Below are 22129 nucleotides of genomic sequence, written 5' to 3' on the forward strand. Positions count from 1 at the left end.
GGCAGCCTCCCAGACGCTGGCATTGGCCTTTGGTTCAAGGCTCCCGGATGTGGAGTTTTCTGTTTGAGGAGCCAACTTCTTTCACACCTCATTAAATATTCCCCCCCTCAGTCATTTAGCAAACGTGGAAATCCCACTTAGTGCACGGTCGCTGCACCAGCAGGCGAGGGGTAGGACTCTGCCTGCAGGTTGCAGGATGACAAGTACCACACACAGCATGTGACTGACCTGCAGGCTATGTCAGGTGGAGAAGCAGGTTCCCGTGGGAGGTGGCTGTTCTTTGGCTGGCCGCGTGGGCATCAGCCTGCCTCCAGGCAAACTAGAGGCCACGCATGGGCGGTTAGTGCCGCCCCTGGAGTCTGGGAGGGTGGAGGTGACCAGAGTCCTGTCGACCGTGGAAGGCGAAGGTCCAACTCAATCCCTCACCGCGCTATGTGCCGAACGGAGCCACTGCTGAAGATGTCCGTGGTGGTCCTGGTGTTCCTGGGACTGGCAGATGCCTGCATCCCTCAGAAAGGTATCGCTGCCACTCCCTAGCCCGCCTCCCCCCTGCCCTGCTCCATAGGCTGGGGAGGCGCCTGGGGCTGGGTCCGAGAGGGCCTCTAACTTCAGCCACTCCTTAACCACAGTTGGACATTCTCATCGCCTTTGCTGGACCCTCTAGGGTGCCCAAATGCCTGGCCTGGGCCTCAGATGGCCATTCACCAGCGTCCTGGCTTCCATGAGTGTAGGAGGGACGCTGCCTCTGTCAGCCCCGCTGTCCTCGCCTGGACGAGCAGCATCACGAGTGTCCCTGGCTCCTAGGGCTGCCACATGGCAGCACAGAGGTCATGCCTGCGGAGTGTCTGCGAGTACATGTTTATCATCCTTGGAGAGTTCCAGTGAGACTGCAGGCCTTGCCATGCTAACATTCCAGGATTGTCTCACAAGGGCTCCTCTTTCTAACTGCATTCCCGGGTTGTCCTGTGTGCCCACACGGGGAATGTGGGGATGAGAAGGACAGGCACATTTCCATGAAATCCTGCTGTCAAACACATGAGCACTTCCTGGCGTGGGGATTCAGCGGTCTCGCGGGCAGAGGTTCAGGCGAGGCCTCAGGGAGTAGCAGCTGGACAGTGTCCATGGCGGGGTAAGGGGTGCCTGCTGAAACACAGAGCTGTGTGTGCCAAGGTCCTGGAGAGGAAGGCACGGAGAGGGTGAGGACATGGTGGACAGAGCAACGGTGGGTGGGGATCGTTACAAGCAAGGACACAGGAGGGAGGAAGCTATGCAGGGTCTTGTGTGCCATACCAAGGAGTTTGGATGCGGTCCGAAGGACAAAAGGATGCTTGTGTGTGTGTGTGTGTGAACAATCAACCTGTCCTTGGGTGAATAATGAATTAGCTGGGAACCAGAGTGGGAACAAAGTCACAAGTCATAAAACTTGTCAGTCATCAGAGTGGGGTTGCGGGGTGGGGGAGTAGTTGGCCTTGAGACAACAAGGAGAAACAGAGTTGAGGGCCCTATGCTGGAGGGAAAGAGGAGATAAAAAGTCCATACTTTTTATCTACCCGGGCCACCAGGCTACCCCTACGAGAGATGAGAAAGCCCTCTGGGACAGCAGATTCCGGGCAGTCACAAGGACAGAGTTCCTGAACACTCCTCAGTTTCCTTGATGCCGGCATCTTTCCCAACTATAGCCAATGACCAAAACAAACAACTAACACAGTAGAAACAATGAACCAAACCAGAGGCCTCCTTCATCTCCACCGTTGCCTCTGCTTAAGGAGTAACTGTTATGTGCAGCTGGAATCCATGACGCTGCACTGCGCTCCGTGCTCAGGCACATCACGCGAGCCTGTGGTTAGAGTTCATCAGTTATTCTGTGCAATGTCTCTTGGTTGGAGTTTGTCTGAGGTTTTCTCTTGGTTACATTGAAATTTTATTTTGGGGGCAGGAATATTACCAAAATGATGTTATGTCTTTCTAAATAATTTATATCAGGAGACCTGAGAAATTAAGGTGCCCTGTTCCTTACGGTGTTAACTTGGACCCAGTACTTCAGACTTCTCACTGCTAAGTCACCGTGTTGTCCTCTGTAATTAATACGCTTTAAGACTAGGTAGACAATCTATTTATCCTCCAATATTTGTCCACTAATTTTAGGATCCACTCGTGGTCTTGTTGGCAATAATTATTACTGTAGTAGAGACTATTTCAAATGTGGTTTTTGCGTTTCCCTCACTCCTCCTCGTGCGTTCACCGGCACTCATCCTTAAGGAAAAACTGATTGTCCTCTCCACGCACTTACTCAGCTATTTATTATTTTTAATTTTTTAAAAAAGATTTATCTATTGATTTATTTGTATTGCAAAGTCAGATTTACAGTGAGAGACAAAGAGAAAGATCTTCCATCTGCTGGCTCACGTCCCAAGTGGCCGCAATGGCCTGACCTGAGCCGATCCGAAGCCAAGAGCCAGGAGCTACTCCTGGGTCTCCTGCACAGGTGCAGGGTCCCAAGGTTTTGGGTTCTCGACTGCTTTCCCAGGCCACAAGCAGGGAGCTGGGTGGGAAGCAGAGGGGCTGGGACATGAACTGGCACCCATATGGGATCTGGTGCATGCAAGGCGAGGCCTTTAGTCACTAGGCTACCACGCTGGGTTATTATTCAAGTATTTATTTCTATCCGGGTGAACTCACGGACTGCTGCTACTTTATTAGCAGCATTTGTTACTGAGTGGGATAATTATCACCACAACCCCCCTTGGACATACTCAGTCTGATGGGTATTTTTCAGATGACTGAAGCATCCATAGGTTACAAGTTCCCATGAGAACAGGGCTTGGAATGTCTTGCTCATTCCTGCAGCAGCCTCTCTTTCCAGTCAGAATTGTAAATGCATTCAGAGTGGAGCCTGAATCGCATGTACCAAGCAAATGTTGGATGGATGAATGAACAACTGGATGGAGGGGTGGAGGGATGGATGGACGGATGGAGGGAAGGAGGGATGGACGGATGGATGGATGGATAGAGGGATGGAGGGAAGGAGGGAAGGATGGATGGATGGATGGATGGATGGACGGATGGATGGATGGATGGATAGAGGGATGATAGGTGGGTGGATGGATAGATGAACAGTTGGATGGAAGGATGAGTGAACTGGTGCACAGATCAGCAGATATATGGATGTATTGCAGGTGGTTAAGCAGGTGAGTAAGTGGGCAGTTGGGTAGATGGACAGATTTGTGAGTGGGTGGGTGGATGGATGGATCTAAGTCATTTTTTGAAAGAGACTATGGGTGGCTTAGCTGGTCTCTAGGTCTTTGCACAGCTCTGGTCCTCTTGGTTACTGCGGTGATCTGAACCTAACCCTGAACTGTCTCCCTGTTCCTGTCTCTGCTCCTGATCCTGCTGTGAACTGGAACGGCTGACGCTTCTGCTCCCCAGTCGCCGTGGAGGAGAAAAGTAAGAACCATGGGAACTCCGCATTTGAATTCCCATAGCAGAGTTTTCAGATTCCTCTGGATCTTGAGACCCTTCCAGGAATTCTGGGAATGGTTGGGATGTGGATCAGGTGCCAACTTTGTCCTGGGATCAGGGCATAACTAGTGAAAATAAACCATTGCCGTCTTCATGTTCTATTGAGGCACACGATGAGAAGAGCTCCTCTCCTTCATGTTTCTGGGAGGAGAGAGGCGAGAAAGGCTGAGGGTATCACGCCCCTGGAGTGACACTCGCACTCACTCTTGCTTTACTTGGGGTCTCACGAACTTCAGGATCTTAGAGTGTTAAAAACTATTAAGGTCCCAAAGAGAATTTTTTCAATTTGAATCCTCTCTGTGTATATATTTATCTTATTATTAACTAAGCATTTTAATTTAAAATGTTCATTCATACAATTGGCCAATAGGCACACAAGGAGACATTCAGCATCCTTAGCCATCAGGAAATTTCAGGTCAAAATCTCAATGAAACATATCACTCATCCATGAGGAGCGCTGTATTCCCAAAGGACAAGGACATCGAGTGTTGGCTAGGATGTGGAAACACCATCTAGTGCTGCTGGGAACGCACAGTGGGTGTGTTGCTTTAGAAGATTCTGGAACTTCTTCCAAACTTTGAACATTGTGCTGCCAAGCAATTCCATCCTTAGGGGTATGCCCAACAGAAGTTAAGAGAGAAGTCCACACAAAAACTCACACCCAAGTTTTCATAACAGGGCAATTGGAGCCAGAAAGTGGAAATAACCTAAGCAACGGTAGACAGATGAATCAGTGACAGATGTATATGAATGTAATGGAATATTATTCAGCTATCAAAGAATCTTCATGGGCACCAAAATCCAAGGATGCCCAAGTCCCTTCCTTAAAAACGTTGGGGAGTTTCGTATAACCCTGGCACATTTTCATGATGAAATCATCTCTGGTTACCTAGGCTGCTGAGTACAACGTAAATGCTGTGGAAGCATTCTATTACCTAGAGAATCAGTGTGAGAACAGAGTCCTGAAAATGTCCAATACTGGTTCATCTTTAAGGTGATTTTTTATCCAGGATCACTGAATATGTAAAGATGTATATGCCTAGATTTGTATCTGGATAAGTAGATATTTGTCACAATAATGTTTCTAACTTAAGCGTTATAGAAGTTTTCTAGCACCACGCCAGTACAGTATTACCACTCTATTGATCTACGTAAAATTAGCTTATTAAAGTCCCTCCTGATATTGCAACATGCAAGTCCCATAAAGGAGGGAGGAAAGGCATGTGGAGACGGACGGGGCAGGTCATGTCAACACTCATCCAACTCTGCTCCTCGTCTTTGTTTTCCATGCGGACTCACTCGCTGACTTCTGGGTCTGTCACCACCTCCAGTCAAACGTAAGTCCCTCTCTTTCTCCCTAAATCAGCGAGGAGCCCAAAGAAGGGCTTGAGCAGGAAGGGCAGAGCTGCTGAGCGCCACAATCAGTCAGAGAGAAACCCTGGCTGTGCATAGTCTCACAGCTCGGACTCTTAGCTCAGTGGGTTGGAGGAGGAGGGTAGAGGGGGTAGAAGAGGGCCGCTGAGGATGGCCGATGAGGCTTGGTAATTCTGTGCAAGACTGGACATGTGAAATAGACAGAGAATACCTGGGTGGCTTTTCTGGGTCACCTCTTGTGCCTTTGGTCAGACTTTTAGTGGGTACAAATAACCTAAATTAGAAACCCTGGCTCCAGAACACACAATACATAGATCGACTGTGTGCATTCATTACTGGGTTTCTCACAAGAAAAACACGGATCGTGGTGGGTGAGCTTCCTCCTTTGCAAGAACTAACAGGGTGATCCGTGATGGAGAAGTGGGTATTACACTGGCCCTCATGAAGACATCGTCTGCCGATCATGCAGAATTTACATGCAGGGCTGAGGATCTAGACGCCGCCTGGGGCTTCTGGCTGCCAGGATCAATGTAGCTCCAAGGGGCTCCAGGACCCAGGATAGTCCCTCCTTTCAGCTCTACCTCAGGACTTGGGGTGAAATGATACACAAGAATGACTAAATTAATTTCATTTTCTCTCTGACTCCTGACTGGTATATCGTCCTCACCTGCCGCATGCTGCTTGCTGCTGGGCAGTGCTCAAAGGTGAGATCCTCCGACTCTCCTCTGTGCCCCTTACTACCCTGGTACAGCAGGGATCAACCAGCTGACTTTCAACCAGCCTTCTTCTCTGGGCTGTCCAGAGTCCAGGCTCTGATCCAGGAACCAGAATTTCATTTTCCTTCAGTGAAAGTGAAAGAATCTCCCTCCTCAGCTTCCTAACCAAGGGCAAACATGGCTGCCTGGAAACTGAGTGCCTTTTGGTGGACAAAGATTCAAGAGGGTCCACACATATGGCTAAAGGAAAATCATTGTTAGGCAACAGGATAAAATCGGGCACTGAGTTTTGGGTGGGTTTAAGTTATAGCAGGATAGGGCTTTTCTTCAACAAATTCAGGAGGATTTCTCAGTCTGTAGGAAACCTCACCCCAGTTAACATTCCCCCGTGTGGGTGAGGAAGTGGAGAATTACAGAGGCAGTTGGCGAGATCTGAGTGTGGATCTTTGACTGCTTACACCTTACAAACCACTTTGTGTCTGTTTCCTCTCCCCTCATTAGCTCTAGGCACCAGAGGGCTGGTGTGAGCTGAACAGCAGCGAAGGGCTTGGTGGGCATCTCTTCTGGGGTCAGTGGGGGCTGTCTTCTCCCAAGCAGGATCAAGCAAGGATGCATAGGCAAGCCACTTCCCATCACTGTTAAGCTCTTGTCCGCATCAGAATCCAAGGGCTTGCAACCATCTCACAGGGTTCTGGGGCTTGCACCCTAATCCTTAGTTCCCAATGGATTCTAACTCCCATCCTGGCCCCAGACCCCAGAAACTGAGCCTCTTGCTTCTCTTTGGTTTTCTTAATTATGGCTGCCTTTCCTGACCCTGGGCCCAAAATTCTGCGCTCCATCTACGACCTTGGCCGCTCCATCAACTCTCCTTCTGGATGGACTACAATCAGGCATCATAGGTAAATATCCCACCGTGTTCACAGTGCCTTTGGGCTGAGAGCTTGTGTCCGTGTGTTGTGGGGAGAGCTCCAGCAGCAATGCCCGAGTATCTGGGCTGAGCCTGGACTCAGTCAGGCCTGGGGATGGCAGCATAGAAATGGACGAGAAATGCTCACTCGCTCATTAGGAACTCAGAGTCTGGGGCAGAACTGAGATGAATACAGAAATGCATTCCATGACATGCCTGCCAGGAGCCGAGCACACCGTGCGGTGGTCTCACGGTGGTCTCACGCGGGGTGGTGCGGTCACGGCACTCGGCTCATCTGTGATGATGCTGTGATGGTCACGTGTTGTCAAGGTCCTGCAGCAGGCCCATGTTCACAGCGCCCTTAGGCAGTGCGTGGCTGCGAGTAGAAACTGACTTGCCTGAGAGGCTAATGATGCCGCTGTGACGGAGTGAGGAAACGTGTTTTGGGGGGAAATGGAGGGAACCCTAAGTCAAGCATGAGGCTGTGTGTGTGTGTGTGGAATGGAGCAGATCTGTTCGTTGTGAACAGCTCTTTGTGTCTACACATCGCCCACTATGTCTCTCCCTCAGGCATGATGAGCAGGCTGTCCCCGGTCGGTAAGTGTGGGGTCCCTTCACCGGGCCCAGCCTTCTCCTTGCCTACAGGGAACTCGGTCTGATTAGGTCATTTCTGTTTTATTTATAGACTAAAGAAGGATTCTGACTTTGTCGAATCACATGTTTTGCTTACTTGAATTAAAGCTCATTGTGTATTATACTATAACGAGACTCTCCAGGGAAGATAAGGCTATAGTTGGAACTGTTAATTATTAATTGAAGGCTTAAAATATGTGATCCTGGGAAATATTGATGTATGTATACACCTATGTTTAACTGAGCTGTGTGTTGCATTGATACAATTTAATCTCCTTCAACTACCTGAACACTCCATATTCATAATTTAATGAGAATCTAATTCACAAATATTTCCTAATTTAACTCTTTTTTTTAAACATTTATTTACTTTTATTGGAAAGGCGGATATACAGAGAGGAGGAGAGACAGAGAGGAAGATCTTCCGTCCACTGATTCACTCCCCAAGTGACTGCAACGGCCAGTGCTGAGCTGATCCGAAGCTGAGAACCTGGAACCTCCTTCTGGGTCTCCCACGAGGGTGCAGGGTCCCAAGGCTTTGGGCCGTCCTCGACTGCTTTCCCAGGCCACAGGCAGGGAGCTGGATGGGAAGTGGAGGTGCCAGGATTAGAACCGGCACCCATATGGGCTTCTGGCGTGTGCAATGCGAGGACTTTAATCACTATCGCGCCGGGCCCCTAATTTAATTCTATTAGACTTTATTTCAGTTTGTCTTCATGCTACTACAAACACACTTATAAAATCATTGGTTTTTCTGATATTTCCACATACATATCTATTAGGATTAGTTCCTAAAAGGAGGACAGCTGGGTTAAAATGCAATTGCATTTTAAATTTGACAGACTTAACAGATTGATACTCCCATACACTGCTGATGAGAGCAGCCACTACCCCATCCCGTCAGCAAGGCAGGATCATTCCAAACTGCCTGTTTTTGAAATAATAGCACTTTCCAAAGGACCGGTGTATCTCACAGACGTATTGAATGTCAGTAGGAGTTCTTGCTGCATCTGTGCACTGCCAGTATTCCCATTTCTATGTTTCTTTAAATGAACTTGGGTTTTAAAAAATGTAGATCGGGCCCGATGGCGTGGCCTAACGGCTAAAGTCCTCGCCTTGAACGCCCCGGGATCCCATATGGGCGCCGGTTCTGATCCCGGCAGCTCCACTTCCCATCCAGCTCCCTGCCTGTGGCCTGGGAAAGCAGTTGAGGACGGCCCAAAGCTTTGGGACCCTGCACCCGCGTGGGAGACCTGGAAGAGGTTCCTGGTTCCCGGCTTCGGATCAGCACAGCACCGGCCGTTGCGGTCACTTGGAGAATGAATCAGTGGACGGAAGATCTTCCTCTCTGTCTCTCCTCTCTGTATATCTGACTTTGTAATAAAATAAATAAATCTTTTAGAAAAAGTAGATCAATCCACAAAACGAACCGCTCATTTGAGTAAATGGAGCTCTTCCTGTATCACCCGTCATCAGAAGAAAAATCACTAAAAATAATATAATGGAGACCAAACCTTGTTAAGCCCAAACAAACAAACAAACAAACAAACGCTGTTCTCTGCCTCTCTCTGTGGTGGAGGAGAGGTTGGTAGGGTTAGATGTTAGAGACAAGATGATACAATGTTCAGGCTTTCTGGCTGAAAGACAACCTGAAAAGGAGATACTTTCTCACCAAGCGGCCCCCAAGGAGTTAAAAGCGAATCTGTGTCTGCCTGGGATTCCCATGACTGGAGGTTCCCGGCAGAGCTGGGCTCCCAGACACACAGCCCCGCGTGACCAGGAGCCAGTCGGGCTCGTCCCGGGTCTCAGGGCTGGCCACACAGAGCCGCCAAGGCTGGCCGTGCAACCACGACGGCAAGTATGAAAATACAGAAAATGCGGAGCCAGTCAGAACTGGCTCCAACCCCACACTCAGCTCTCCTGTGGATTCTGAAGTCCAAAGCCCTTCTCCCACGATGACAGTTCTTCCTGTTTCTTCGTCGGAGTGGTGGGTCTCGCTGCACTGTCAGCTCTGTCGTCAGCCAGGCAAGGTAACTCTCCCCTGAAGGTCAGGGCACCAGGGACTCACAGCGTCCAGCAGGCTTCCTGTCTCGCTGACTCTGCCCCTCATCCGTCCTCCATTTCTGCATCACAGGGGAGCTCCTATCACACTCCAGCAAGAAGCTGGGTGACTCGGCTTTCCTTGGTGTCTACCCCCAAACAGCCCACCTAACACCAGGCGACTGAAGAGCAGAACCTGCCTCCTGGGAAGGCAGCTGGACTTCCTAAAAATCGAGGTGTTCTTATTGCACATGTGATGGGCTGCTGTGATGCCAAAGCTCACACAGACATTACTAGGCATTATCAGGGCACTTCCAAGGGGCCATGGAAGTTGCAGACTATGCAAAACGTGTGTCTTGGTTTCACAATCTTCCACAAGATTATCGGCATTTAATTCCATTTTCCCATGAGCTTTTTGAAGTCCCTTCACTTGAGGTATGACATTATACACAAGAATAACAATCCCTTATTTTCCTCCTGAGACCTGTCATGCCAAGCTGAGCTGAGGAGGCAGGAGTTGTAGACCCGTGGGGCTGGGGCCCATCAGTACAGCATACAGATGGGGAAACTGAGGCCTGGGGGGAGCAGAGCCTCAGTGGCAAAGCAACAACTCACAGAAACTTCTGTCAGTCCCTCAGTCTGTGTGCTGCGCTCTGGCTCCTTGTGTGCGTCTGCCTGTGAGTCGTCACAGCCCTGAGGGCCGAGGGCATGGCAGCCCAGGGCAGCCCAGGGCAGCCCGCTTGCCTCACTTGTCCAGGCAGCACTGACACTGGGGTGCTGAGGGGGGGAACTCCAGCCCCAGGGAGCCCAGGATGAGCCCCAACTGTAGTGATTCCAGTTTGATGACGAGGACCCTGACCACAGGTTAACCAGTGAGAGCCAGTCTGAGCATGGACCCAAATGTTTTAGCATGAATTCTGGACCCTTTCAGACCACCCTAGGCCCCCCTTATTTAGCTCCCCAAAGTCTCCTCCAGCTATCTCTGTGGCGTGGTCATCTTGGGCCTCTGTCCTTCCGGAACTCTGCCCTGCTTCCCATCCAGGACCACGCCCACACTTTCCGGAGTCCAGCTCCAGCTGAGTTCAGAACTCGAGAAGGGTGTGTGGATGAGGAGCAAAGAAAATAGAGACGGACAACTAGGATTCATGGTCATTGTGGACAATGCAATAAAGCTGTCCACTTTATTTATACAGAAACAGTCAAACTCCGGCTCAGACTTTTTACATCATGGTCAAGTGGGTGTTTCTAAGGGTAATTCTGCCGTTTGTTTCACCTAAGGCAGGATGTTATCCATCCTAGCGCCTATCAGTAACACATTCCTACTACAATCCTCATTCTACAGCTAGTCTTGAATCAGCTAAGGGAGGAAATGTATCGCAGAAGGCAGGACCCAAAGATCAAAGAAAGAGGGAAAGAATAGATTCCACTTCCTGGGGGCAGAACACCCTTGATTAGCACATGGTCAGTGGGGGAGGAGGATCCTAAGCATAGGTTTCTGCTATACCCTTGACTGGCATAGGATCAAAGGGGGAGTTAACACCCCGGATCAGCATATTGTCAATGGGGACAGCCGTGACAGCAATAATGAAAGGCCTTTTGGCTAAAAACGGTATCAGCAAATCTCAGTGGGGTTGTCCGGTGTCCATGCAAAGGGAGGCGGAGCTGCATTCAGGTGGTCATAGAGATATCCGCCCGGGCCATGCCCAACAGCAGGAAGTTCCTTGCGGCCCTGCCTGCACTGGAACAATACTCTTCACACCTTCCTGCCTTCCACACCCACCACACGGACCCGGCACACACTGTTCCCTTTATTCAGGGTACTTTTTTCCCCATCCCCTCTCACATTTCTTGACCTAGTTACCCCCTGCTCATCTTTCAGGTCTCAGACCCAACATCACTTCCTCCAAGATGCCTTCCCTGGTACCCCCACAAGGTCAGCAGCCATCACCCCTAATGTACCCTGCAGGTCTACCTGGAGCATGTACCCCACTTTGCCCGCCTCTCTGGTTGCACCATAAGCTCCCTGAGCCTACAGATGTGCCAAGGTTACACTTGGCCGCATCCTGTGTATCTCACACAGCAGATGCTCCCTGGCAGTTGGCAAGGAGACACTGTGACTGGATAAGTGAACCTGCACCTTCGGCTCGCCTCCAGTAGTATTGCCAACCCTGCAGCCCTGCTGAGTCAGGGGTGCTTCTCCAGGGGTGTCTGGGATGGGAGTCTTAACGCCTGTTTCTCTCTCTGCTCTGCTCCTCGCCTGGACCTGGCCACCTGCACCCTCACCCCAGACAGAACAGAGGAAGAACGTGAGTACTGGAACAGTCTGGGTCCCTGAAAAGAGATTCTCATGAGCTGACGTCCAGCCTGAAAATGCCTTTTTACAATTTGGGGGGAGGGTTGATGCAGGCCCTAGTATTTGGCCATCGGTCAGTGATGGGGAACATACCAGCACAAACAGAAAATGGTAAACATCTAAGCCTGTGGGGAACTCCAGTTGGAAGGAGTTGTTATTTGAAAACATTACTTATCTATTTCAGAGTTACAGAGAGAAATGGGGATGAATCCTCCACCAACTGGTCTACTCCCCAGATAGCTGCAATAGTTGGTGCTGGGCAAGGTTAAAATCAGGAGCCTGGAACATATTTATCTAGATCCTCCACACGGGTGCCAGGGGCTCAGGTATTGGGACCATCTCTGCTGCTTTCCCAGGCACATTAGCATGGAGCTGGACGGAAGTGGAGCAGCTAGGGGTCCAGCTGCTGTGCCTATGGGAAGCTGGCAGCTTAACCCGCCGCACCACAACACTGGTCCCAGCAACTGTCATTTCCCATGTTACAAATACTCTTGTCTTGACTGGTTTCAGGCTTCCAACAGTTGAACAGTTGGCATCTAGAATCCCCTCTGGTGAGCCAACATGCAGCACATGCACACAGAGACCTGTGAAAGAGGTTAAAGGAAATCAAGGTGGCAGTGTCCCTCTATGCTGCGAGTCCTTGGGGCAGGTGCTGTGAGTCGATGGAACTCCGGCTAGAGCGTGCACCCCTCCACCTCCCACCAAGTTGGCTGATCATCTAAAACTTTAGAAAAGAAATTTCTGTGTCCTACTAGAGCCCGCTGTGTGAGAATCCGAGGGGTGGGGTCTGAGATGGTGTTTTGGGGAAGGTTCCTCAGGTGTGGCTTGCGACTTGGTGCAGGTGGCTTGGGAACTGTGGAGATGGACAGAGTTTTGCAAACACCACTCCCTCCGTGGCCTGGTGTGATGAGGACTCACAGCCACACCCATGCATTTTGGGTCTGTGTGGCCAAAGCCAGCAGTAGGGAATTGAGCGGCCTGCGTGGCCTACAGTATTTCCTCCCTGGCTCTTTACAGAGAAGAGTGTATTGGCCTCTGAGCTACAGCCAACAGCTCACAGGGGTTGATTTAAAATCTGGTTCTAGGATCCTAGCTCAGCCCTAAAGAGGACTTGGGCAGTGGAGGGTGGGGTGCGTCTGTGACACTGCCAGGCGCTGCTTCCTTCACACAGTAACCTGCCCAGGCAGGCCCGAGCTCAACTAGATGGCCTGATTTCCAAAGCAGGATCATTATGCCACTGCTTTATAATAACTTCCATCCGACTATGAAATAGAAAAATTTTTAGTGAAGCATCAAAAATGCGTACATGGAAGAGCTGGCGAAGGCCACGTCATCGCACTGGGCCAACAGTCACTTACTGGTTTGCTAACGCACTGTGATCCCATAAGGAGCCAGCGCTAGGGGGAAATGGGGAGATTGGGACCCCAGGACCCCACCATGCTATTGTTTTTCCAATGCTTTGTGAGTCATCAGTACTGCTTGGGAAGTAAGCTGAGGCACAGTAAGATTACAAAGGGCTTCGTCGTGAACAACAACACTTTGTGAGCTGGGCAGCTCCGGGTTGAAAGCGCTGCATCGAGGCAAGGTGTTCAGGATGAACCCCAAGGTGTGTGATGGTTACAGTTATAGGGCCGCCTGCTGTCTACACTGCTGGGAGGTTCCTAGTTAGAGAGCTGCCTCTTCGGTCTACACCACTGGGAAATCTCTAGTTACGTGGGTGTTGGCTGCTTCAGCTCAGCATTGGGTCTGCAGAAGTTCCAGAAAGCCTAACGGCTCTCCTGCTCTTTTCCATGTCGGTTCCTTGATGGCTGATTGAATTCACCCTCCAGTTAAAGGTAAGTTACTTGCCCTTGTTCTGTGGGAAGCAGAGGAGATGAATAAGAAAAAGGGATCTCAAATTGCTTCTCGGCCTTTTGGCCAAGATCAGGGATCTCGGAGCAGGTCTGAGCTTAGGACCCAGGTTGAAGGAAGCCCTCCGTCTACGTCTGTCCCCTAGGCTGCCCTGCTCTGCAGCTGCACAGGGAACTGTGAGATGTGCCCGGGCACCATGTGGGGCGGGAGTGTGAGCCCACAGCCACTCGTGTCCCCAGGACTAAGGACTGGAACACCAGCCCCTCCCCAGTCCCCAGGCCGTCCCCTTTGCCCTGAGGACCAGCATGGGTGAGCAGGATGGAGGTGACTGGTTCCTTTTCTCTTCCTCTCCGACCTGTGCTCCTGCCCGTGACTCCCACCGCGTGGCGGCCTCTGGATGCTCCTGTCCCAGCAGTGCTGAAACGTAAGCTCCTTGCTGCCCACTGCTGCCCTTCTGAGCGTTCCCATCTGTCCCAGATCCTCTCAGTCTGACCATTCTCTTTAAACTCAGAGCCAAGAACAATAGGTCCATGGCTTTCACGACGGAGTAAAGGGGACACACATACACACACAGCTTTTCCTTCTACTGGTTCACTCCCCACTGGTCCCAACAGGCAGGCTGAAGCCAGGGGCCGAAGGACTTGGGTCACCTCTAGCTGCTTTCCCTGACACATTAGTGGGGAGATAGAGGGGAGGTCGAGTAGCTGGGACTCAAATTGGTGCCAGTGTTGCAAGAGGTGTTTTAGCCCATTGTGCCCCAGCACTAGTCCCACATTCCATTTTCTTGCCCAATTGATGGAGATAATAATTTTGTTGGATGTTTCCATGATAATAAAGCTTTGTCAATCAACAAATTATTTTCCTTAAAGGGCTGGGAAGTAAATGTCCTAAGCTTTGAGGGCCGAGTGCTCAGTGTCGCCCCTGCAGCATGAACCAGCCATAGGCTGTTCATAAAGGAATGGCGTGCCTGCGTTGCAATAGAATGACTTATAACCAAGCACCAGGGAGCAACCCAGTGTCCAGCAATCGATCGTGAAAGAAGTGCAGTGTGCTCGTAAGACGCACGGTTAAGGAAGGACTGACACAGGCTACCGCATGCCGACATGAGAGCCACGGCACGCGTGCTCACCCTCCTTCAAGTGCGTGGAACAGGCAAACCCACTGGAATAGAGTTTGCGGACACCTGGGACCATGGCCCCAGTGGGAAGTGACAGCTTGCAGGTAGCGGGTTTCGAGGTGATGGCCAACAGCTGTGGGCTTCTTGTAGGGTAATGAAAATGTTCTATGATTGATAGCAATGACAGTGGTGTGGCTCAATGTCCCTAAAAGGCACTGACTTGTGCATTTGTGTGTAGCGAGTGGCAAGTTCTTGGAATTACATTTCAATTAAGTTATAAAAATAAGTTCAGAAAACAATAGCCATAAAATTATGATTTGTCACCCCATCTGAAATACTAGTGGTCCTCCAAAATTTCATTATGAAACAAAACAAAAACCAAACACGGGTTTCATGATTTTTTTTTTTGGCACCAAAATAACCTCATCTTCTAATTCCACTTTTCCACAAACTTTTTGAAACACCTTCAAGTGCAGGTGTGTACATTACAACAATGCTAAGTACATGACAAAGACAGGAAGGAAGTGGTGCCTTCTGGCACCCCTAGGCAAGTCCTCTGAAAGCCATTGGGTCCCTCCACTCCTTCCCTGACCCACATGATGCTCTGCTTCCGATTGCCAGTCAGAGTCCTAATTCTTCCCCAGACCTGTCCTGAGCTCTGCTTTCCACTCCCCGTTCCTGCCTCTAATGTGATTGTTTTTCCTACTCTGGACTCCACACTATGGCCCCTGCCTGTACCCGTCAACTGCGCTCACCTCCTGGACCACACTTCCTTCTGGATGGACGACATCAGAGATCCTAGGTAAGTGTTTCCCTACGCACACGCCTGGGGCTTGCTTATCAAGAAAATGTTTCTTAACTTTCTAAAATATGCCATGACCATGTAGAATATAAAGATACTGAAACCTCAATTTCACCTACTCATACCTCTCCTTATTCATAGTCTGATGGAGAAGGCACACAAGTGACAGGTCCTGGCATCACAGTCTGATGGAGGAGGCTCACAAGTGACAGGTCCTAATAATATAATCTGATGGAGGAGACACACAGTGACAGGTCCTGGTATCACAATCTGATGGAGGAGGCACACAACTGGCAGTCCTTGTATTATAACATGAGCCAGTGGCCCAAGGGAGGGGAAACCAGGAGGACCTCCCCGAGGTCTGGGCGAGGTTGCTGAACCCGTTGGTCTGGGGCATTTAGTCTGTTACCTTTTGGGATTCAGTTTGTTGTTTTCTTCCAGGTTTGCTGAGCCTGCAGGTATTGAGCGGTGAGTATGGTGCCGGCTGCTGGGCCTCATGTCACCCCCATGTGCGTAAATATAGTGCTGTTCACCCTTTTTATGTTGGAAGAGCCTTGAATAGCACCAGGCCGACAAATACTGACTAGTGGTAGCTGCTCCGTGCGGTTAAGGGCTATTCCAGGTGTCAGAGACACAGCGGGGAATAAAACCAGCGAAAAGCTGTGCCTGCTGGAACCTGCATTCCAACAGAACAAAAAGAGATAAGCTGCTGTTGGCTGACACTGCCCCGCAGGCCCAGGAGGGGAGCAACGTGGTGTGGCAGAAGCTGACAATCCTGTGTGGCCATCAGGGAAGGCGAGGAGGAGAAAGCTGTGCGTGCCTGAGGGAGGGGAACAGCATGTACCAAGGCCCTGACGCGGGTCGGCACGGCCACCGAGGCACAACCAAGAGACCCAGGCCCTGACGCGGGTCGGCACGGCCACCGAGGCACAACCAAGAGACCCAGGGCACCCCTCCTGCCTCGTGTGAGGTACCAGAAGCACAGTTTACAGGTGGTTCCATCATTTTATAACTCAATGAGGATTTTTCTTTTTTCTCTCCCCTCTTTCCTCTTCCTTTCTTCTCTTCCTCCCTGCCTGTCCCCCCCCTTCCCTCCCTCCCGCCACCTTCCCGCCCTGCTCCTTCCCTTCCTCCCCATACAGAAGAAACAAATGACTGCAAGGAAGAAGGTGAGTGCGGGGTGCCGCCGTCCCCTCTGGAAGCGGGGCTGTGACAAAGCCCCTGCAGGACAGTTTCGGGAGCACTGGTCTGTGTCCTGGGTGCTCCACCTCTGATCCAGTTCCCTGCTAATGTGCCTGGGAAAGCAGCGGAGCGATGGCCCCAATCCTGGGGCCTCTGTTCCTATGTGGGAGATCTGCATAAAGCTCCTGGCTCCTGTGGGGAACATTTGGGGAGTGATGTGGTAGTTGGAAGATCTCTCTCTCTCTCTAGATCTGCCTTCAAGGAAACAGATAACAGTGGTGACAGAAGTAGCCTTGACACCTGTTATATTGAGGATGCATGGAATAATCTCTAATCACCAAGGCACGGCTAGATTATACAACTGTTTTTTAAAAACTTTTAACATTTTTATTGGAAAGTCAGATACACAGAGAGGAGAGATACAGCAAGATCTTCCGTGTGTTGATTCACTCCCCAAGAGGCCACAGCGGCCAGAGCTGCACCAATCCGAAGCCAGGAGCCTCTTCTGGGTCTCCCATGTGGGTGCAGGGTTCCGAGGCTTTGGGGCCATCTTTGACTGCTTTCCCAGGCCACAGGCAGGGAACTGGATGGGATGTGGGGCTGCCGGGATTAGAACTGGCATCCATGCGGGATCCTGCCAAGTGCTAGGCCAGGGCTTTAGCCTTTAGGCTACCGCTCTGGGTCCTGTACAGCTCTTAAATTTAAAAAGAGAAACACAGAATGATGAAAACACCTATGAGCAAGAAGGAAAGCGAGGAGAGGGACCAGAAGTGTCACACAGAAAAGTGCCCGTTCGCTTCCGTGCTCTGCCGAGGCCCTAGCCAGGACAGAGCACGGGGGGAGAGGCAGGGACAGAGGCCCGGCCACTGCCACGGCCACACAGGTGCCACCCACGGCGCACATACTGTCCAGGCATTGCAGGAGCGATCCGACACCAGCACCCGTCCCCCACAGCTCCTGCCACCGCACCGCGCCAGCTTTGCCCAGAGGGGAGAACAGGAGGCGGCTTCACTTCCATTAGACGGCTGAGCTCTGAGCAGACCCAAGCTCGTAATGATGGTTGGGCAGGTGCTCAGCCAGCTTCTGATGACATCAACACCCACTTCAAACACGTTTTCTAAAGCACATTCGCAAAGGAAAGGTGGGGGAAAGTGCTTCCTGGATCCTCCACAGGAAGGATTCTTTCTTTTCTTTTTTGGTCTGCACTTCCATTTCCACTGAAAATGTTCCAGTTTTCCGATGCAGGACTTGTTTAGGTCGGTATGCCTGCTTGTAAGTTTCCTCTTAACGCAATATTTTTGTGATAAGATGAACCAAAGATTGCCGGATGGCTGAAAACATCTGCGCATCACATTAGGGTTTTGACAATTTCTCACACTTTGTTTTTATGTATTTGAAAGGAAAGGCAGACAGAGACCTGTATCTGCTGGTTCAGCCTCCACATGCCCACACAGCCAGGATCTGGGCAGGTCTCCCATGGCAGTGGCAGGAGCTGGATGACCTGAGCAGCGCCCTGAGCCCCCCAGAGGGCAGAGGGCAGGAAGCTGGACTCCAGAGGAGAGCCAGGCTTCTCAATGATGTCTTGACCACTGTGCTAAATCCCTACGTGACCCCAGTAGGTTTCAAAGTGAAGAAGCGAAAGGCCAGATCTGGGAGGGACGGAGGTAACACAAAGTGCGGCTCATGCCGATCGAGAGAGCTGGGGAGGCGGGGACCGTGAGAGCCGGAAATGCAAGGTGTGCGGGCAGGAAGGAGACAGCTTCAAAAGATGATGGCTAAATTAATGAACAAGTCAAAATAAAAAAGATAACGGGCCATTCGCCAGGGAAGGTGGGCAGCGCCAGAACTGAGGCCAGCAGGGCCAGCAGGCGGAGGCTGAGCCTCTGGCTCAGGACGGGACTCCCGGGGTGGGCACCCCTGCCGCAGAGGCAGTGCCCTCAGGGAAGCCGTGCCTCCCCCAGTGAAGCCCACCCCGGCCACCACCCCTCTCAAGAGGCCCTTCCCAAAGAGGAACACGTGGAACCTTCTGAAATGCGCCTACATGATGGTGACCTTCCTCTTCATGTCCTACAACAAAGGAGACTGGGTAAGGGCGGCTGGCACTATGGCGGGAGAGGGGAGAGGGAGGGAGTGGAGAGGAAGCCAACAGCAAGAGAAGGTGGCACAGAACCAGAAGGAAGTTCCGAGACAGTCCAGGTGGAGAACGCCCCCTAGTGGCAGACGTCCTCCCTCCCCCTGTGCCCTAGCACAGCCAGGGGTTCGCCATGAAAAATGGCCACTCACATTCACTCTCCCTCCGAGGGGCTCTTCAAATGAGGGAGGTCCTCCCGGACTCTGTCTGCTGCAGACTCTGACAGACAGAATTCCTTTTAGCAGGTCTTAGTCTCGTGAGGGGGGCAGGTGCCCACATCGCCCAGTGGTTACAGTCTGTATGTCCTCGGGCACTGTGCCCGTGTCGCTGGGGCTGCTCTTCTGCCAGGGGAGCTAGTTGGACAGGGGTGTGTAGGTAGAAGGATTCTGTGCCGTGAGTTGCTTGGGGTCAACTGTGGTGGCCCAAGCAACCCTGTAAGCCTTACCCCAAGGCAGAAACACTCTGTCTTCAAAGCACCAAGGGGAAATCTATGCAGTCCAAAAGGGGCAGCTAGTCTAGTGTCCTGGTGGACCATGGCCGGAGGAAGCTTCTGCCATCAGGGTGCTGGAGACCACTGGCGAGATGTGATTTGTGCCGTGGGAGGGCTGTGTGGGGCTGCCCTGGAGCCAGGAGGTGGGCCAGGAGTGGAAGCACACGGAATGAGGGTGGAGTGCCCACAACCAGGGCAGGGGATCTGTGACGGTGGTGGACAAGAGGATACCGGGCCTAGACTTCAACTTGAACCTATAGTTAGACTAATGCTTCTTTGGTGTGAGTGCCGCCAGGGGTCACCAGGCAGGATCTGGGATTGTGTTTGGTTATCACACCTGGAGGAGAGGTACTGTCACTGCTGCCCAGCAGCGGCAACACTAACAATGCCAAGTCATACTCTTGGAGGTCCGGGAAAAGCTGGCGACTGAACCCTTCACTGCCCAAAGCGGCTGCGTTTAAAACCTTCTCTGCGCTGCTCCTGCTTGTCGCCGTTTGGCTAAGCTTTCCTACCCGCTTCTTCCGCCACCCTTCCTCCCACATTTCTTCCCGTACTCTGCTTCATTCCCCAGTCTCCTCGTCGCCCCCAGTCTCCTCGTCGCCCCCAGTCTCCTCGTCGCCCCCCAGTCTTCTTCTGTCCGTCCATCCCAGTCGTGCCTTCGTCTGTCCGTCCGTCTGTCCTCGTCCAGCTTTTACCAGCTTTTATATCATTCTCCACCAATCACTTCTCCCCGTGGGTCACTTGGCGCTATCTGATAGGCCAGCAATCACAGCGGGGGAACTAGCCTATCCTGTTTACCTCCTGGCGAGACAAATCCCGCCTCCTGGCCCCCGGCCAGCCGCCATCTTGTGACCACCTAACATGCACGTGGGGTCAGCCGCTCCCCACAGGGTACTATCGGCATTTGGTACCTGCAGCCCAGGGATGTTGCTCCACGGGACAGCCCCGGAGCAACAATCCAAGGAAGCAGTGGGGCTGAAGTTGGACATCCCTGCGTTGGTGGCTGGCATGGCCTCTGGGGATGAGGACAGCTGGCTGGAAAATCGGGCAGGACATGGCAGGAGAGGTGAGGCTGGACGGGTCAGCAAGAGCACAGGAGGTCACAACAGGAGGGGAGGGAAGCAGGGAAGCAGGAAGGAAAGGCGGGGAAGGGAGCGGATTTGCCTTGCCTCATGTGCTTCTTCCTCTGTTCCCACTGCCTCGCCAACCTCCAGTGTTACTGCCACTACTGCAACCAAGAGCTGGACATCAGGTATGCCCCGCAGGAAAGACTTCTGTCCACACGTGGGGGGGGCCGGGAAGTGACTGCCCAGGGCCCGAGGCCGGGATGCAGGTAGGTTTGCAAGCTCCAGGCAGGCATCCCCTGCTGCATCGAGTCCCAAGTTGATGCCCTTGGATTTCAAGCTGTTGTTCAGTGAGGCCAAGGAAGCGCAGATGTACGTCTGGAGGAATCAGTCTGTGGATTCCTTCCTAAATTTTGTTTTGGATTTTCAGAAACTGTGGCAAAAGACCCAAAACAACCAAAGCACAAAATCACCCTTAGTGATGTTCAGTCCTCACAGTGGAGGGCACCCATCAACACTGTCCATTTCCAGAAAATGTCCACGACTTCAAAGACAGTTCTGTGCCTTGCCTCTGCCCCGTTCCTGTGCAATTCCCAGAACAGGCCAAGTCAGAGTTGGAAAAGACGGATCGGTGGCTGTCAGAGACAGAGGGGCAGGGAAAAGCGGGGGGTCCCTTAACGAGATGTTTGGGGTTGATGAATAGTTCCCACCATTTGATTAATGTGATGGTTGCATATTAAAATAGATAAAATGGCCATTTTAATTTGATGTTAATTTTATGTCAATTACAAAACAAAGAAAAACTAGAACGCAGTTTTCAGACCTGGGCACTAGACTGTAAGCCCTTTGGGAGCAGGAAATACGCCTGCTTCATGCCTAGGACTCCAGTGCTTAGAAGCAAACCTTACGCCATGTGAAGGCCTGGCCAAGGGCTACGGGGGAATGAAACGAAAAGAAACGGATATTTTCAGGTGGACAATATTGAAGTCCATGCTTAGGGGGGCCCTCAGTTAGTTTGTGGAAAGTACATACTATGAGAAGATATGCGTGGGCTTGTGTTTCCTTTTGAATCACAACAGGCTTTTAATTCCCCTTGTCCTTACCAACTTTGTGAAGTGGCCTTGTGCACCTGCTTCCCGCACAGCTCTGGGTACCTCCTGTGTGCTGGGGTGGAAGCCAGCACGGCCTCCCCCCGGTCCCATGAAGCACCCTCTCATGGTGGGGCAGGGGCTCACCTGCAATCCCACGGCTGCTGGGACAGAGAACTGCAAGGGCGGCTTCTTCCCACTGGGTAGTTGAGGAAGAGAGAGCTGTGCTGAGTCACGGGGGGAGTCGGCGCTGATGAAGGCTGAGGGCAGCCTGTGCTGGTGGGTCAGCTGAAAGTACAAAGTGCTGAGTGAGGACTGTGGTGCAGGGTGCAGGAGGAGGGGGCAGGTTTGGGGCAGGTCGTGCCCAGCCCTGTGGGAGTAGGTGAGAAGACATAAACACACACGTTTCTTTCTTTGTCCTGCCCCTTAGAGATGATCCCTGCTGCTCCTTCTAGTGAGCCTGCTGCTCTCGGCTCAGCCCTCCCCAGGCCCGCGCCTCCCAGGCACTCCCCGCTCCGGAGCTCTGGGCCCGTGGAGGAACACGGCCGAGGCCTGTCGGGGGGTCTCTGAGGGCCCAGAGAGCAGCTGGGTGTGTGCGTGCGTCAGACGTCTCTTCCACACCCTTGTCAACCCTTCCCCACTGTTTCTACAATAAAGCTCATGCTTGCTCAAGCGGCTGGAGCGTGGTTCTTCCTTCACCAAGTATTGCAAATGACTGCCAGGCGGTGTGGTGATGGCACAGCTGAATGACAGGCAAGGAAGGCGCAAGGGAAGAGGCTCATTGGCTCGTGCGTCCAGCGAGGCCGCCACAGCAGCAGGCACGTTTTACAAAGGTGCTGGAGGGTGCCAGTTACCCCAGGC

The 22129-nt window shown here is 51.8% G+C and overlaps 1 protein-coding gene across 1 annotated transcript; it reads left to right on the forward strand.

Moving 5' to 3' along the window:
* Positions 1 to 432: 432 nt before the first annotated feature.
* On the forward strand, positions 433 to 21779 carry EDDM13 (epididymal protein 13). The gene is made up of 7 exons (XM_012930293.2): positions 433 to 517; positions 3427 to 3444; positions 15755 to 15781; positions 16456 to 16482; positions 18457 to 18581; positions 20331 to 20368; positions 21699 to 21779. The coding sequence occupies exons 1-7, from the start codon at positions 433 to 435 to the stop codon at positions 21721 to 21723; spliced, it is 345 nt and encodes a 114-aa protein (XP_012785747.1). The 3' UTR covers positions 21724 to 21779.
* The last annotated feature ends 350 nt before the right edge of the window (positions 21780 to 22129 follow it).

This window comes from Ochotona princeps, chromosome 16, assembly GCF_030435755.1.
Source record: "Ochotona princeps isolate mOchPri1 chromosome 16, mOchPri1.hap1, whole genome shotgun sequence".
Classification (NCBI taxonomy): domain Eukaryota; kingdom Metazoa; phylum Chordata; class Mammalia; order Lagomorpha; family Ochotonidae; genus Ochotona; species Ochotona princeps.